This window comes from Neovison vison, chromosome 4, assembly GCF_020171115.1.
Source record: "Neovison vison isolate M4711 chromosome 4, ASM_NN_V1, whole genome shotgun sequence".
In the NCBI taxonomy this organism is placed as follows: domain Eukaryota; kingdom Metazoa; phylum Chordata; class Mammalia; order Carnivora; family Mustelidae; genus Neogale; species Neogale vison.
Window position 1 is genome coordinate 33,980,551 of NC_058094.1, and position 16,418 is coordinate 33,996,968.

The 16,418-nt window shown below is 35.4% G+C and overlaps 1 protein-coding gene across 49 annotated transcripts in view; it reads right to left on the minus strand.

Moving 5' to 3' along the window:
• RIMS2 (regulating synaptic membrane exocytosis 2) overlaps positions 1–16,418 on the minus strand; it is a 592,339-nt gene that overhangs the window by 373,140 nt on the left and 202,781 nt on the right. For 9 of the 49 annotated variants that reach the window (XM_044245148.1, XM_044245147.1, XM_044245153.1 and 6 more), the window contains exon 1: positions 1,305–1,837. The exons of 33 other annotated variants lie outside the window; for them this stretch is intronic. In XM_044245148.1, coding sequence (XP_044101083.1) covers positions 1,305–1,426 — 122 coding nt within the window. In that variant the 5' untranslated portion in view covers positions 1,427–1,837. Of the gene's footprint in view, positions 1–1,304; positions 1,839–16,418 lie in introns of those variants that run through there. 7 more of the 49 variants (XM_044245131.1, XM_044245145.1, XM_044245144.1 and 4 more) reach the window with 1 other exon arrangement.

Consider the following 16,418-nt stretch of genomic DNA (forward strand, 5'->3'; position numbering starts at 1 on the left):
ATGCAATACAGATTATTTCTACCATAAATTACAGATACTCGAGCCTCAAGTGATATATTACTAAATTTAAAAACCTAATATCTTAAAAAATAGAGAGCCTATTACAGAATATCACAGCATTTCATACACCATTATACACTTTATCTAAAAACTAAACAAAAAATTAGCCAACTGAATAGAACTGTACTGAGGAAAGAAGTGAAATTTTATTAAAAAAACAAGATGTTATTCCATATTCAGTAAAAGGGTCATAGATATATTAATCATCAGTAAACATTTTAAATGCCAACAAATTTTAAAAGCTTCTTCTTCATTTGCTAAAGTAAGACAGATACTGTGCAATAGGGTTTTTTAAAAATCTCTAAATAAGCTGCCTCACATTGTTCAGAAGAAAGCAGCAGAACCATTCAATATTCTATGCACTATTAGCTCTCCCTCAATTTCCAGAAGGTTTTAGTGCATTATTATCATGTTCAAAGAATTTCTTTCTTAGGCTTTCTCCACGTAGATTTAGTTAAAATGGGATCTTTTCCATAGGAGGTATATAACATTAGAAATTCTCACAACGCAAACAACTAGATAATAAAATTGCATTTTAAAAGCCTTCTTTAATAGGCTCTCTCTTCTAGCGTAAGCCGGAGAAACCGTCTAAAACATATGTTCCTAATTTAACAATCTTCACCACACACACACACACACACACACACACACACACAAAATGATGAGGTTGAAAAAGCAATAGGAATTTACAACAAAGCATCCTTTCAAACTAGCCAGCCAAATACAAAGCATTATTAGCAGTTTGATAATATAGCTTGTTTAAAAGTGATTATTGATCTACCCTGCATAGAGAAATGTCTCAGACCCAGGAAACATCTTCCGCATGTTTTACAAGGAGCATGCATGACTGCTAATTCACATTTTCCAACAAATCACATATGATTCTATATCCCCGTCCCTATATATGCATTGTAATCACTGCCATGATCACAATGGGAAAAAAAATATATCAGGCATTTTAAGTTAATCATCTTATTTATTAGAAAATGAAATCCTGGAGCAGCCTGTATTATGTTTCAGAGGTCAAACTAGTTAAATTTAAGATGCTTTCGGCACCTGGAAGTAAGCTTATTTTCCTTCCTGAAATCAATTAAGAAGAATACTGTATAAAATTTTGTATGTATGGTAAAAAGACAACACCCTCATAATACTAACATTTCAACACAGAACCATTTTTATAGACATATAAGATTATTATTCTGGAAATATCAATGCCAAAAGAAATATACTTTAGCTTTACTCACCTTGCATTGTTCAGCGTTTGTCCAAAAAGCTCATTTTGTAAAATATTTGGTGGGGATGAGAAAACCCCATGAAAATGAGATAAAACAGAATTGCAGACCTGGCGCAATGTCTCAAATTGCATTTTCTTTCTCTTTTCCCCCCCTTCTCTTATTTTTCCTTACCACCTGTCTTTAAAGTCATCTATTTGCAGACACCATCAAATAAAAACATGCCAATCAAGTTCCATATTTCTCCTGCGCTCTGTAGAAACTGTGCTTCAATGAGCAGAGGTGGACAGTTAATTGTACAGTCATTATTCTTCTAATTCAGTCGTGGAAGATTCAGTACCCGTACAGCTTTCGGCTTTCTCCTGACTGTAGCAAGAATTCTAAACAGCAGTAAGCTTTTGGGGCATTCCCAGCTGAAGTGTGAAGCTGAGCTGCTTTCATGTGCTCTACTCATATTTCTCTAAGCCTATTAAAAACACGCGATGACTAGATGCTGTCGTCAGGAGTTTCAGCACATCTGGCTGCCAGCACTAAAATCTCAGAAGTAATAAAAACGGGGACAAGGTATCTTCTCAATGTTACTACTGGGGAAGAGGAAGAGGAATTATGCATTTCCCAACCCTTTCGTCTTTCCCTGAAAAACGAGTAACCCCAGCAACAGAGTATGTCGGTCTCTTCACTGTGAAGGCTGCTGCATAGGACAGAGAACACTCTAAAAATAAGTGGTATAGCCTTCTTTTGATATCACGGAGCTATAAAAATATGACAGACAATAGAGCTTTCATTGCCTGCATTTATAATGCTGTGCTTCCGAAGAGACATCTGGAAAACTTCCCCGTCTTAATTTCTTAGTTAATTTTAAAATGTCTTCATTTCATTCTTAAAGTAAAGTGAGTGATGTTCAATCCAGTCCCTTTCTAAGGGGCCAACGTGGTGACTACATGATTATTTGTGCAAAGAACTGTGTGGATAGGAAAAAACATTATACTCTCTCAATTAAAATTTACTTAAGCAGCACACATTGAATATGAACTTCCCCACAATTTTAAAACACACACATACACACACATACACCACACACACAACTAAGCCCAGAAAGACTTTATGGACTATTATTAACTTATTTCAGTAAGTGGCGGTCATATAGCATTTTTCAGAAAAGAATACTTCCTGAGGGCTCCTATTGTCTTAAAGTGTCCCAGATCACCATCCATTCCCAAAAGAATAATTCTGATTGAGATAAAATCTGAGGTTATCCTATTTCCAGGTGCATCCATCTTTCCACAAAAGATGCTCTGACAGTCATGTGTAAGCCAAAGTTTAAAAATCAATTCCATCACAGAGACAGTTAATATATTTATTAATTTTGAACTGCTCCTAAACCACATTTCTATAACAGATATATCCCTTTTAGCCCTTTTTTACCTCAACTTTTAGCTTTAACCTGTTCTATTCCCTTCCACACACATGCCACTATCAATAACTAGGCACTTAGATACACTAAGAAGTTTTTTAAAAAACTGGTGAATTCTTTGTTGACATGAACAAACACGTCCCAAACAAGCAACATAAAATAAAGATGTAAAGATATAAATTTTTTAATGATACAAAACAAACATGCAATCATATGCCTTTAAAATAACTAATTCATTGCTTTTAGAAACTGAGATGTTCCATTATGGATTTGTCCTCAACCAAGAGGGCTTGTTACTTATTGTTTTATATTTTTATGGGTGCCTATTAATCTATTGATGAAACATAATAATCACAAGGTATTTTTGTTCTATTTTTGTACTTCTATATTTTAATTTTTAAATTAGATCTTTAATTTTTGCAAAGATTTATTTATTTGAGAGAGAAAGTACGAGTGAGAGCATGAGCAGGGGGGATGGTCAGAGGAAGAGGGAGATGCAGATTTCCCGCTGAGCCAGGATCCCCAAGTGGGGCTCGATCCCAGGACCCTGTGATCATGACCTGAGCCAAAGGCAGACACTTAACCGACTGAGCCACCCTGGAGTCCCAGGACTTCTAAATTTATTTTTTTTAATATCCAGATTATGTGACCAGGTAGTAATTCTACTATTGTTTTATAGATGAAAAGAAACAGAGGCTTTAAAGGATTAAAGATCACACAGCTTAGAAAAATAGAGTATTTGAAAAAAGGTCTTTGCTTTGGACTTCATGTCACATGCTCCTTTCCTATCATTCTACCGCCTATGTATGTACACAGATGGGCACATGCACACACACACACACACCTATTTGTGAATAGATCAGTCTCTATACATGAATAGGAAAACTACCTGCCAGTGACCTAATGGAGAATATTTCAGTTAAAGCAAGCATCTCGGGGTGCCTGGGTGGCTCAGTGGGATAAGGCCTCTGTCTTCAGCTCAGGTCATGATCCCAGCTTCCCGGAATTGAGCCCCACATCGGGCTCTCTTCTCAGCGGGGAGCCTGCTTCCCCCTCTCTCTCTGCCTACTTGTGATCTCTCTCTGTCAAATAAATAAATAAAATCTTAAAAAAAAAAAAAAGCAAGCATCTCAATTATTTTAACTCATAAGTAACTTTAAATAGGTTTCAAAGAGAAGCAACCTGATGTGCTTCAAAACTTTAAGCCTCTGATCATGTTGATTTTTTACATCTATAAAAGGTCAACTTCTGTAAGTGAAAATACATAGTTTTAAAATTCTTAATTTCCAAGCTTATACTATCTGTGATGAATATGTAATTTCTATGCTTCTACTATCTGTGATGCATATATGTATGTATGTATATTTTTCCCCTTTGTGGGTAGATTCAATTTTTATAAATAATCAAAAGCCCTTTTGAAGTAAGTCTGTTAAATAAGAAGGTGATTACATTGCAAAACACTCTTTGTTGCTTTAAAAAAAAAAAGTTTCCTTTGTTTCAAAAGAGGATCTGAAGGCAAGGGCATAGGGAGAGTTTCAAAAAATGGTCTCAGCAATGGAAACATGACTTCTTTGAAAAACTAAAGAATATAGCAACTACCTTCCTCAGAGTCTTCTTTTTCGGCTCACACACTACTGGTCAGCTTTCTCTTAGCTCCCTCAACATTCTAAAAGTGATTTCTTCCACTTCCCCGCCCTTCCCAACTTTTCATCTGCTCCCATCCAACCTTAAGGACTCACATGTCACCTTCTCAAGACTTTCTCTGACCTGGATTCGGTCCCCTATCATGCACTCTTGTCATACCCTATATTTGTTCTTCATGCATTTGATAAAAGTGTCACTATATATTTACTTGAAAAAAAATGTTTTATGTCTTTCACCTCCAGTCCCATGATATTAAGGCTCACATTTGTTTTATTCCAGCATAGTGCCTAGTAAAGAGTAAGTGCTCAATAAATATTTGTTGAATGAGCAGTTGCCTATATTTTATTGAAAAGGTAATTAACTTTTAGTCACATCCCATAAGTGGGATAGGAAACTGCTCAGAGCTCAATTTGATTCTTTGTTTCTGTGTTTATTTTAGCCGACCACATCATATTATAAGATTGATAAATACAAGAGCAACCAATATTTGCAATCAAAAACATTGTGTAGTTTGTTGGAATATCCTGAATATTTTAAGAATATTTATAGCTAATATTTGTTTTACATTTTCTATACACTTTAGGCCACATGTAACATAAATATTGGAGGCATCTAGGAGGAGAGAAAAAACATGGCACTGGAGTTTAATAGACTGGTTTAAGCATTAACTCCAAGCCTAACCTTAGGACATTGGCTTTATATATCCGGGCTATGGTTTCTTCAAGCTACGTCATTTGCCTCATAGGGTTATTATTCTATTTCAACATGTAATGTATATAAATATATTTCATAAACTCTAAAGTACACAGTCATTGGAAGTAACCTCACTATGCTACCAAAGGGACCAACTTATTGGAACCTTTAACCAAATTAAAGGAACCAAATTACTGGAAAAGATTCTAACAATTATGTTCAGATATCATTTATTTATCATATTTATTCATGCGTTTCTTGGTGCAGTTATTCACCAATTTCTTTGTGCAAGGCTCGATCTCTCTGTTAGAAACTGATGGATACAATGCTTACATTTACCTCTTTCTGGGAAAATTAGATAATTAGCTCTATATTTACACTGAGTCCAGCAGAGAGGCATGATGTAGAAACTTGGCTGTACTATTAGAATCTTTAGCACCTCACTGGTAATGAAAAGCTAATTAGAGTTCTCCCAAAAGAAGAGGTGTTAAGAAACTTCTAGCAGCAAAGGCAATTTTATTAAAGAAAATATCTAAAAGGCTCGCCAACATCTGAAAGAGGGTAATCTAAGTTATCAAAAGAATTCAAAGGAAAATAATAACAATGTGGTATTGGCCTTTAAATTGGCAAAGTATTGGCCAGAGGGTCAGAGAATGGGCACACTCTCATACTACATTACTGGTAGAAATATACACAGGTAGAGCCATTCTAAGAAATACTTAGTAATATGTACCAAAAACTTTAAAAGTGTTCAAAATTGGGAAGAATACCAAGAATAAACACAAAAATGTTAATATTGATTATATCTGAGAATATCACAATTTTTTTTCTTCACTATATGTCTTTATGAGTTAGCCACAAGAAAAGCCCAAAGTTTAATCCCTCTACAAATGGACAAATCTACAACTGCAATGAAATCATAACCATACATATTAAGTATGATGTTAGCTCATGACATTTTTCTTAGCAATGCCCAAATAAAGCAAATACAAGATTATTAGTTTTCAAACAATTAGCTATATCCATTAGCAAAGGTATTCTCTTCTTTATCAGTAAGTTCCTAAAATTCTGTAAGAACTCAAATTGTTAAATAGTATTATGAAACATCCAAATGAGAGGAGGAGAAAAAAAACAGCACTAACGTGTTTTCATCATCCTCAAAAATACTGAAGTATAAGATCAAAATTAAAATTACTTAAGAGTCTTGGTTTACAAATGCCTGATGGTTGTGAACTAAATATCTTAAGAAATTTAACACAAACTCAAAATTAAATGAAGGAATAAAAACTGAGAACCTATTCCCTTCTAAATGAATAATAATACAAGCCTCTTAATAAAGCTCAATCACTCATGACATATTTCAATTTCATAATTTTAACAATGTCTGGGCTTATTTTGAATTTTTAAGAGTACAAAAGTGTGTCTATTAAAATCCTCCACACATATAAGCATTTAAATATAACTAATCAATTACTAAAATGATATGATATATAATATATATAATCCATAACAAAAATCCCTGAAATGTTTTCAAGGAAGTTTTCATTTTCTCAAAAAACACATCTGTAGTTCTCTCTATATAATTGGAACAATTGCATTATCTCTTCTGTTGCATTATTCTTGTTCCATTGACTATTTGAAGCATCTGACTGATTAAAAAATCTAAGGCTATATATAAGAAAGATGGTTCAGAGAACAAGTGTCTTCATATGTTTTGCAAATTAATGTCATGCATCATAAATATTTCCCTGAGGCAAGACCATAGAACCATTCATCCTCAGGGATAACAAATAAGCAAATAAAAGGCAGAAGATGAAATTTTTGAACAAAAGTAGAAAGGAAAAGGTACTCAAATGTTTGGTAGAATTCCCCTAGGAAGCCATCTGGCCCCAGACATTTGTTTTTTGGGAGGTTTTTGATTACTGTTTCCATTTCATTACTGGTTATTGGTCTATCCACGTTGTCTATTTCATCCTCTTTCAGTCACGGTAGTTTGTAAGTTTCCAGCAAGGCATCCATTTCTTCCAGGTCACTTACTTTGTTGGCATACAGGTGCTGGTAATAATTTCTAATAATTGTTTCTATTTCCCTTTGTTTTAGTTGTGACCTCTCCCCTTTCATTCATGATTTTATTAATTTGGGCCCTTTCTCTTTTCTTTTGGATAATTTTGGCCAGTGGTTTATTGATCTTATTAATTCTTTCAAAGAACCAGCTTCTAGTTTGATTGATCTGTTCTACTGTTTTTCTGGTTTCTATTTCATTGATCTCTGCTCTAATCTTTATTATTTCTCTTCTCCTTCCTGATTTCTATTTCATTGATCTCTGCTCTAATCTTTATTATTTCTCTTCTCCTTCCTGATTTAGGTTTTAGTTGCTGTTTTTTCTCCAGCTCCTTTAGATGCAGGGTTAGCTTGTATATGTGGGATTTTTCTAATTTTTTGAGAGAGGCTTGGATGGCTATGTATTTCCCCCTTAGGATTGCCTTTGCAGTATCCCATAGGTTTTGGATCAATGAGGAAAAGGCATTCAATAAAGGTAAATTGGCCTGTACTTCAACTAAGGGTGGACAGTATGTGGTATATCCAGGGATGAAAGAGAGAAAGAATGGCCCAGACTTAAATAAACACACTAAAGGTCTAGAGATTCCAGAGTAAAATTAGAAAAAAGTGGAGTTCAAAATACCAACAGCAGTTTCCATAATAAATTTTTTAAAGGTTTTATTTATTTATTTGACAGAGAGAGAGATCACAAGTAGGCAGAGAGGCAGGCAGAGAGAGAGGGGAAGCAGGCTCCCCACTGAGCAGAGAGCCCAATGCAGGGCTCAATCCCAAGACCCTGAGATCATGACCTGAGCCGAAGGCAGAGGTTTAACCCGCTGAGTCACCAGGTGCCCCATAAGTTTTTAAAAATGTGTTGATACTGTTTTTTTACTGAAATACAAAGAAGTTCTGTAGTATTTCCTGGGGGTTGAACTCTATATTATCTGTCCCTAAGTTTTGGCCATTGCTAAAGAATAGACTCCTAACAGTTCCTATCATCTAATACGTAAAGGAAAAGGGGAGCATGGTGAAAGCATCCATAAATGTAAGAGCCCCACCGTCATTATCATCTCTCTGACTCCACTTTCTAGGCCAGAAATATGAGGGCTAATCCTACTATGCTTGGCTCAAGCTGCATATTTATGAGAGGTATTATAGAGTTGCTTCAAGAGTCCAGTGCCAAGTAGCTCTTACTAGAGTAGTTCCCACACTTCCTAGCTGGCAGTAATAAAAATTTCTTTTTCATTGGACACAAGAGTCAGACCTAGATTTAAGTTCCAGAATGAAAATATCCAGAGTGATTTTATCTAATCTGACACCAAGAGACTCTACCTGTTAGAAGAAAGAGAATTAAGATCTCTGAAAACACAATTTGGTAAGTCCCTCCAGTATATATCTCCTTGATAACTGTCAAGAGAATCACTGGAAGCAACACAACAATTTCAGGGAGTTATATCAGTATAAGAGCCAACTCAATCTCCAATAGCTACATTCACCAGGAAACACAGTATAAGAAATGTTTATAGCTTTGGGACTCCAAGCATCACACCTAAGCTTGCAAACTGAATGCCCGCTGTTATTACGTGAAAATTAGAAATAATAATCATTGGCACAATTATAAATTTGTTTTAGGAAATTTGGGACCAAATGCAACACTATGAAATAATACTGGTCTCTAAGAGTTCCCATCCACAATTCCTTTCTTTCATGCAATTTCCTTCTACTCATTACATCATGAGCAAATGGAAACATCATAAATACAGCAAGATACTATCTCACTACATATGGATGCAGGGAAAATCAATTAAGAAACTAAAGCATTAGTCAAAGTAAGATATTAGTTGGCTTGGATTAAAATGATTACAGTATGATGCAAAGAAAGACTAAAAGGTAGATGTTGAATCAACAGGACATAATTATTGATTTGCCACAAGGATGGGAGATAGTGTATGAAGGTCAAGAGTAGAGTCAAAAATGACTCTCAGATTTCTCTCTTAAGTAACCAAGCAGATAGTTTTAAAATTTGCTGAGATAGAAAATGCTAAAGGAAGAGCAGACTGAGGGAGAAGGATAAGGAAGATGATGAGTTGTTGAATTTAAGAAGCATGCAAGATAGCTAAAAAAGCAAGTAAGTAAGCAATGGGACATGTCACTCTAGAGTTTAAAAGAACGTTCTCATCTAAAGATATAAATTCAGGAAGCATCAGCATGTTAGTAATGATTTCAATCAAGTAAGTAAATGAGATTACACAAAGAGAAAGTTCAAAATGAAAAGAGGAAAAAAGAAGTTTAAGACAGAACACAGGGAAACTTAGTTCCACATTAAGTCATCAGGTAAAGAAGCAAGCAAAGGAGAAAGAGAAGGAACAACCACAAAAGTAGGAGGCAAATCAGGAGAGTATGGTGGCCTAGACGCCAATAAAAAGCAGTTTTAAGAAGAATAGTATCACCAAGTCTCTGTTACATAATTGTCGTCTGGAATTTGAATAATTACCATTTGTGACCCTGAGCTTCAAACTAATTCTGAAAAGAGCTCTTTTGGCCTGAAACCACTCACTCCATAGGATGAGACCCTTTCCTCCCTTGGTGAAAGATATGCAAACAAAATTTTTAGTCTTGGTTCAGCCAAAGCAGACAACTTTATGTAAATAAACTCATGCAGACCTACAGGTAACTTGATCCACTCTTTCCAACTTAAAAATACAACTAGATATGCCTGGCTCTTAAAAATGAACCAAAATCAAGATTAATCAGAGAACCCAGCTACTTCTGAGTGAAGGTGATTAAGCACCAAATTTGAAAGTAGAAAGGAAAAGAAACTATAAACCAACAAGACTCATTCTATCAATTTTCCATCTAGTTTTCCCTTTTCCTTACAAGCATCTTCTTAAAATAGCTGGTTTATGTATTATTGAATCTAGTTTAAAAGGCTCTTCGTTCTAATGATATTTGTCATGATGAAGAAAAACATTTATTTTACATGTGAATCGTCAACAGTGATTTTATCACTATGTTATTTCCTATCTTAAAAGATCCTCCCTCGATCCCACATTCCTTTCTAGGTACTGCTCTATTTTTACGATCCTCTTCACAACAAAATTTCTTCTAGGAGTTGTCTATAGTTACCATGTCTACATCCTCATTGCACATCCTCATTTCAATTTCAACTCTGATACTCCATCAAGATAGTTCTCACCAATGACTTCCATGTTGCCAAATTCAAATGTAATTCTGTTCTTTTCTCTTTTTTTTACGTTTTTTTTTTAAATTCCACTAAGTTAACATACAGTGTTATATTACAATCATCTCCATTCTTTTCTTAATATGGACTTTAACTTGACTTCCTTCCATAGCAGTTGATACTGATACTATGCTATCCATGGCCCTTAACCATTTTAAAGTTCCTCTGTTCTTGAAACACATTCTCCTGATTTTCTTCATGCTCCGTGGCAATTTTTTTCTCAGTGTCTTTTGCTAGCTCTTACTCTTCTCTTCGACCTCTAAATGTTAGGAACATCCAAGGCTCTATTGTGACTATGTTATGGACCTCTTCTGTTCTTTTTTTTTTTTTTAAAGTAAACTCTACCCTAGCATGGGGCTTAACACATGACTTCAAGTTCAAGAGTTGCCTGCTCTATCAACTGAGTTAGGCTGGTGCCTCAACATCTTCTGTTGTTTAATCTACACACTCTCCCTAGGTGTCTTAGATCCATAGTCTTAAATAACTTGTATGTGTTGTACCTTTGTCCTTAACTTCCCCTAGAACTCTAAACTGATATAACTGTCTATGAACTTGATTGACATCCCCAAATGGAAATCAAAAAGTCATCTCAAATATATGACCAAACAAAATTTCTGATTTCCTCATCCAAATCTGTTCTTCCTCAGTTTTTCCTTTCTTGGAACAACACCATGATTTATCTAGGAATTATCCCTGATAACTTTTTCTTTCATACTCGACTACCCACTTCAATCAGTAGGTTCTGTCAATTCTACCTTTAAAATGGAACATGAGTCCATGAAAATTTCCATCTTTCCACTACAATACAAAGTTAAGCTACCAGCATCTCTCCTGGACTACTTCAGTAGGCTCCCAATTTCTCTGTGCATCAATACTTGTCCTCTACAACCATTCTCCACACAACAGAATGACCATACAAAAACATTAATAATGTTATGTCCCTTCCATGTTTAATCCTTACAATGACATCCTATCACATTTAAAACAAAATCTAAACTCCCTCATTTTACAGAAAGTGACCTACATTTTTGTTGTTGTTGTTCAAGTGGTTGGTGACAAAGTTAGAATGAACATCCACATCTCCTTACAAGTCCAGTGCTCCTCACACAGTATTACCATGTCTCTGTCAGTCAGCAACTTCTCGTGAATGCTCTCATTTAAAATGTAAGCTAATCTTGCCGTTTATAAGTGTCCCCAGAATGCAAAATAGAAAGGATGATGTGAAAACACAAATAAAAAGATCAATGTAGGCTTGGACATAAACATAATTCTAAAATCTCCTATTTTTTGAGGCAGTAAAACACAAAGATCCACCAAAACACTGGATCAAAATATATTCAGGTAGGAAAGGGAATATACCAATAAAAAAAATCAAATTTTCATAATCCTCTTCCACTCACATGACTCTAATTCTTCTTAAGCAAAGTTGACTATAGGAAAGTGGTTTTCTACCACTTTTTCAATGTTTCTAAATCATACCTCAAAATTTTCAATCATGTCAAATAATTTACATAAGCAAATTTCAGATACATATCACAGAATATATATATCTGAAAAGGGCAAAACAATTTTATCCCACAAGTTCGAGTATATGGATTCTGAAGTCTTACAGCCATGAAAAATATAAACTTCTTCTGAGAAAGGTAAATAAAATTTGTCAATTCTGCTCTATCAACACCCATCAATTCTCATGCAGAGAAAAGGAAGACTAAAATAGTTAAAGCAATTGGATAAACAGAAAACTCAGTAAGAATTTGAAGATATTACTGAGGAAAAGTAAATTGAAAACTAACATCTAAGAAATAGACAAAAAAAAATGTTCAGGTGAAAATACGTAAAAAGAAAGAACTGAAAAGAAAAAAATTGAAGGGGGTTGTATTAGTAGAGAAAAGGAGGTCACCCTTAAGTTTAATTTTCCAGCTCAAGCACTGTGTAATTATGTAAGCACAGTAAGAACTGTTCCACCAATAACCTTCAAACTAACCTTGAAAGACCTTTCCAGACGAAGAAAACTTTGTTTTCTCAAAACTTCCAACTAGCATCTTTTGGGTGTATTATCACAGAAATAACACAGTTGGTTATAAGTAACAACAATTTTTATTCTCTACACTATTTATTTTTGCTGCACTATTTCTTTGAAAAAACTACAGTAGCCACAGATTACCAAAGAAGAAATCCATATGATCTGTATTAATGTTCCTAAAAACAAACTGTGTCCCAAATCTTGGGACAATAGCGATTTATCATGTACTGAGCTATCTGGAAATGCATGAGACTAATTCTTTCTTTAGGATTCCTAAGGATAAAAGAGACCACACAATTCCTCAAGAAATTAAAAAGAGAGCTTCCCTATGTCCCTGCAATTGCACTACTGGGTATTTACCCCAAAGATACAGATGTAGTGAAAAGAAGGGCCATCTGTACCCCAATGTTTATAGCAAAAATGGCCACAGTTGCCAAACTGTGGAAAGAACCAAGATGCCCTTCAACGGACAAATGGATAAGGAAGATGTGGTCCATATACACTATAGAGTATTATGCCTCCATCAGAAAGGATGAATACCCAACTTTTGTAGCAACATGGACGGGACTGGAAGAGATTATGCTGAGTGAAATAAGTCAAGCAGAGAGAGTCAATTATCATATGGTTTCACTTATTTGTGGAGCATAACAAATAGCATGGAGGACAAGGGGAGTTAGAGAGGAGAAGGGAGTTCAGGGAAATTAGAAGGGGAGGTGAACCATGAGAGACTATGGACTCTGAAAAACAATCTGAGGGGTTTGAAGCGGCAGCAGCGGGTGGGAGTTTGGGAGAACCAGGTGGTGGGTATTATAGAGGGCACGGATTGCATGGAGCACTGGGTGTGGTGCAAAAACAATGAATACTGTTATGCTGAAAATAAATAAATAAATAAATAGATAGATAGATAGATAAATAAATTATTTTGAAAAAGAGACCACACAATATTAAAACAAAAACACTTACAAGAAATACACACTAATACCATTATTTAGTTCTGCACTCATATATATACACAGGCAAAAATGGACATACACAATTGAAAATAGATAATTTCTATAAATTTCTTATAAGTTAAAAAAAATATATTTTACAAACTCCTCCTAAGTTTTAAACTAAATCTCTCAGTGGCTACAACACTTTTGGGGGTAGAGGCTACAGTCAAAACATGCCAGGATCATTTCTGGAAAATTCTTGTCCCAATTCACTACGCATTAAACATATTCCTACCTAATCCTCCTAGAAACTAAAGTCAACAAAGATCTTTTGCATGTGTTTATCAAGAGGGGCAGAGAAAATAAACCACATGGACAAACTCAAGGGCAAAACCAGAAGTCAAGTGAAAAACAGGGAAAGAAACTAGTTTTGTATACTTTAGTTATCTTATACAATTATGTGTATACACAAGTAAATACTCTATTGGTAATGGAGTAAGAGATTAGTAAAAAAGTTATTCTCTAATTTAGCAACTCTCAAAAGTACAGTCTAATGACCAGGGGGATCCCCAAGATCCTTTCAGAGGATCTGCAGGGTCAGATTTATAGTCCTGATAATACTATTATTTGCCTTTTGGACTCTCTTTTCTCAGGGGTGTTAGGGTAGAGTCTTTCAGAGGCTAAATTATATACGTTATCTTAAGATACTAAACACAGAAGGAGATAAAAGAATCCAGCTGTCTTCTACTAAATCTAACATTAAAGAGATTTGCAAAAATGTAAAATAATAATGCCAATTTCCTTACTAAGTTTTTCTTTTCTTTTTGAAATATGTTGTGTTAATTCTCTTTTATAGCTGCAAAACACATCCTCACAATCATGGTGGCTTAAAAAAAAACATACATTTATTATCTTGCAGTTTCTGTAGATCAAGAACCCAAGTGTGGTTTTAAAGGGTACAATCAAGGAGTTGGCTGGACCACGTTTCCTTTGGTGCTCAGGGTCCTTTCCAAGCTCATGTGATTGTTGGCAGAATTCAGTTCCTTGTGACTCTAAGACTGAAGTCCCCTTTTCCTGCTCCCAGAGACTCTCCCGTAGATTCCACAATGATAATGACTATCATTATTCATGTTATTAAGTATTGATAAACTTGGATGCCTCAATCCTTAAACAATTAAAGAGATCAAATAGGAAAATATATCTTTAACTTTATTTAAAGCTTTGATTCCAATTCTCTATTTATTTTTTTTTTTAAATTCTGGTGAGATAATGCTTGTATGAGCCCTAGAAAGATTATTCTTACATCTTAAACTTCAATATTCAACATGACAAAGCTGGCTCCTTAGTATCACTTGTCTTCCCCTATGATCTTCCAAAGGCTCCCACCCAACTGTTTAATCCCAGAACTCTCTTACCGCATCAGCTACAAGATGAAAATATACAGTAAAAAAAAAAAAAAAAAAGGAAGCAGTTATTTACCTCAAACCAGTGTCACTTATTACTACTTTATTTACTCGAGCAGAAGATCTAAAACACTTCTACACTCACCAACCCTTGCCTGCCTTAGTATGGCAGTCCAATTTTGTAACCTTTATTCATTACATCCTTGACAAACAGAAGTGTTTCACTTGGGGGCGCCTGGGTGGCTCAGTCATTAAGCCTCTGACTTTGGCTCAGGTCATGAATCCCAGGGTCCTAGGATCAAGCCCCCCACGGGGCTCTCTGCTCAGTGGGAAGCCTGCTTCTCGCTTTCCCACTCCCCCTGCTTGTGTTCCCTCTCTCACTGTCTGTCTGTCTCTATCAAATAAATAAATAAAATCTTTTAAAAAACTTCCCTCTCTCTCTCTGCCTGCCTCTCTACCTATTTGTGATCTCTCTCTGTCAAATAAATAAATACAATCTTTAGGAAAAAAGAAAGAAAGAGAGAAAGAAAGGCTTCATTTGGTGTATAGCAGGAGAACCAAAGCGTATGGGGAGTGGTGGGGGAGATGCCCTAGAAGTCACTATATAACATTAATATCGCCGTAAAAGCCCAACTACAAATGTTCCCATAGTTCACTGTACAGACTCATACATACACTTCTGTCAATACATCAGTAACCAAACAGTAAAAAACTATACAGTGGAAGATTATATAAGCATGTATGTTAATATTAGTTAAAACCTTTGATAATTTATGAAATTTTGTATTTTTATGCATGAGCGACTTGAGTAATCCAAGACACACATTAGTGTTGAAATGAATTAAAGTCACAAAAATGGTCATTTTTATGTTAGCCAATAATTTCCTCAGCAACAGCTTAAAAGAGTGCTGCTGCCTAACAAGACTACCACACCACCACAGGCTAACACATTACTCCATCCTAATGCCTTTCTAGCTTTCCTTTCCTTCTAATTTTACTACTAAAGCATTTTCCTTGTTATAATCATCAGTACCCAAACAAAACTATTTAAGTGAATATATGGCAACAAAAGAAGCTTGTTAAAAATGAATTTAGGGGCGCCTGGGTGGCTCAGTGGGTTAAAGCTTCTGCCTTCGGCTCAGGTCATGATCCCAGGGTCCTGGGATCAAGCCCCGCATCGGGCTCTCTGCTTGGCAGGGAGCCTGCTTCCTCCTCTCTCTCTGCCTGCCTCTCTGCCTACTTGTGATCTCTCTCTGTCAAATAAATAAATAAAATCTTTTTTTAAAAGATATAAAAAAATGAATTTATAGGATGCTTGGGTGGCTTAGTTGGTTGGATGTCGGCCTCTTGGTTTCAGCTCAGGTCATGATCTCATGAGTTGTAGGATCGAGCGACCCCCTCCCCACCCACAGTTCAGTTCCATGCTTGGCGGGGAACCTGCTTGAGATTCTGTCCCTCTGTCCCTACTTCTGCTCGCATGTGCACTTTCTCAAACAAATAAATCTTTCTTAAAAAATGAATTTATAGATACTTTTTTTTTCAAGAAATAGTAAGCAACAAGTACAGTCTAAGTCAATTAAATGTCACTGATTAGGAAAAAGGATATTGGCTTATAATATTTCAAGTATGACTGAAAAGCAACCAGTTCTAAAGTGACCAGCATAGTCAAGTGATACTCTGAATGAAGTGGGTAACAGCTTCCCAAGACTTTGAACAAGAAGGACAAAACAAGTGGA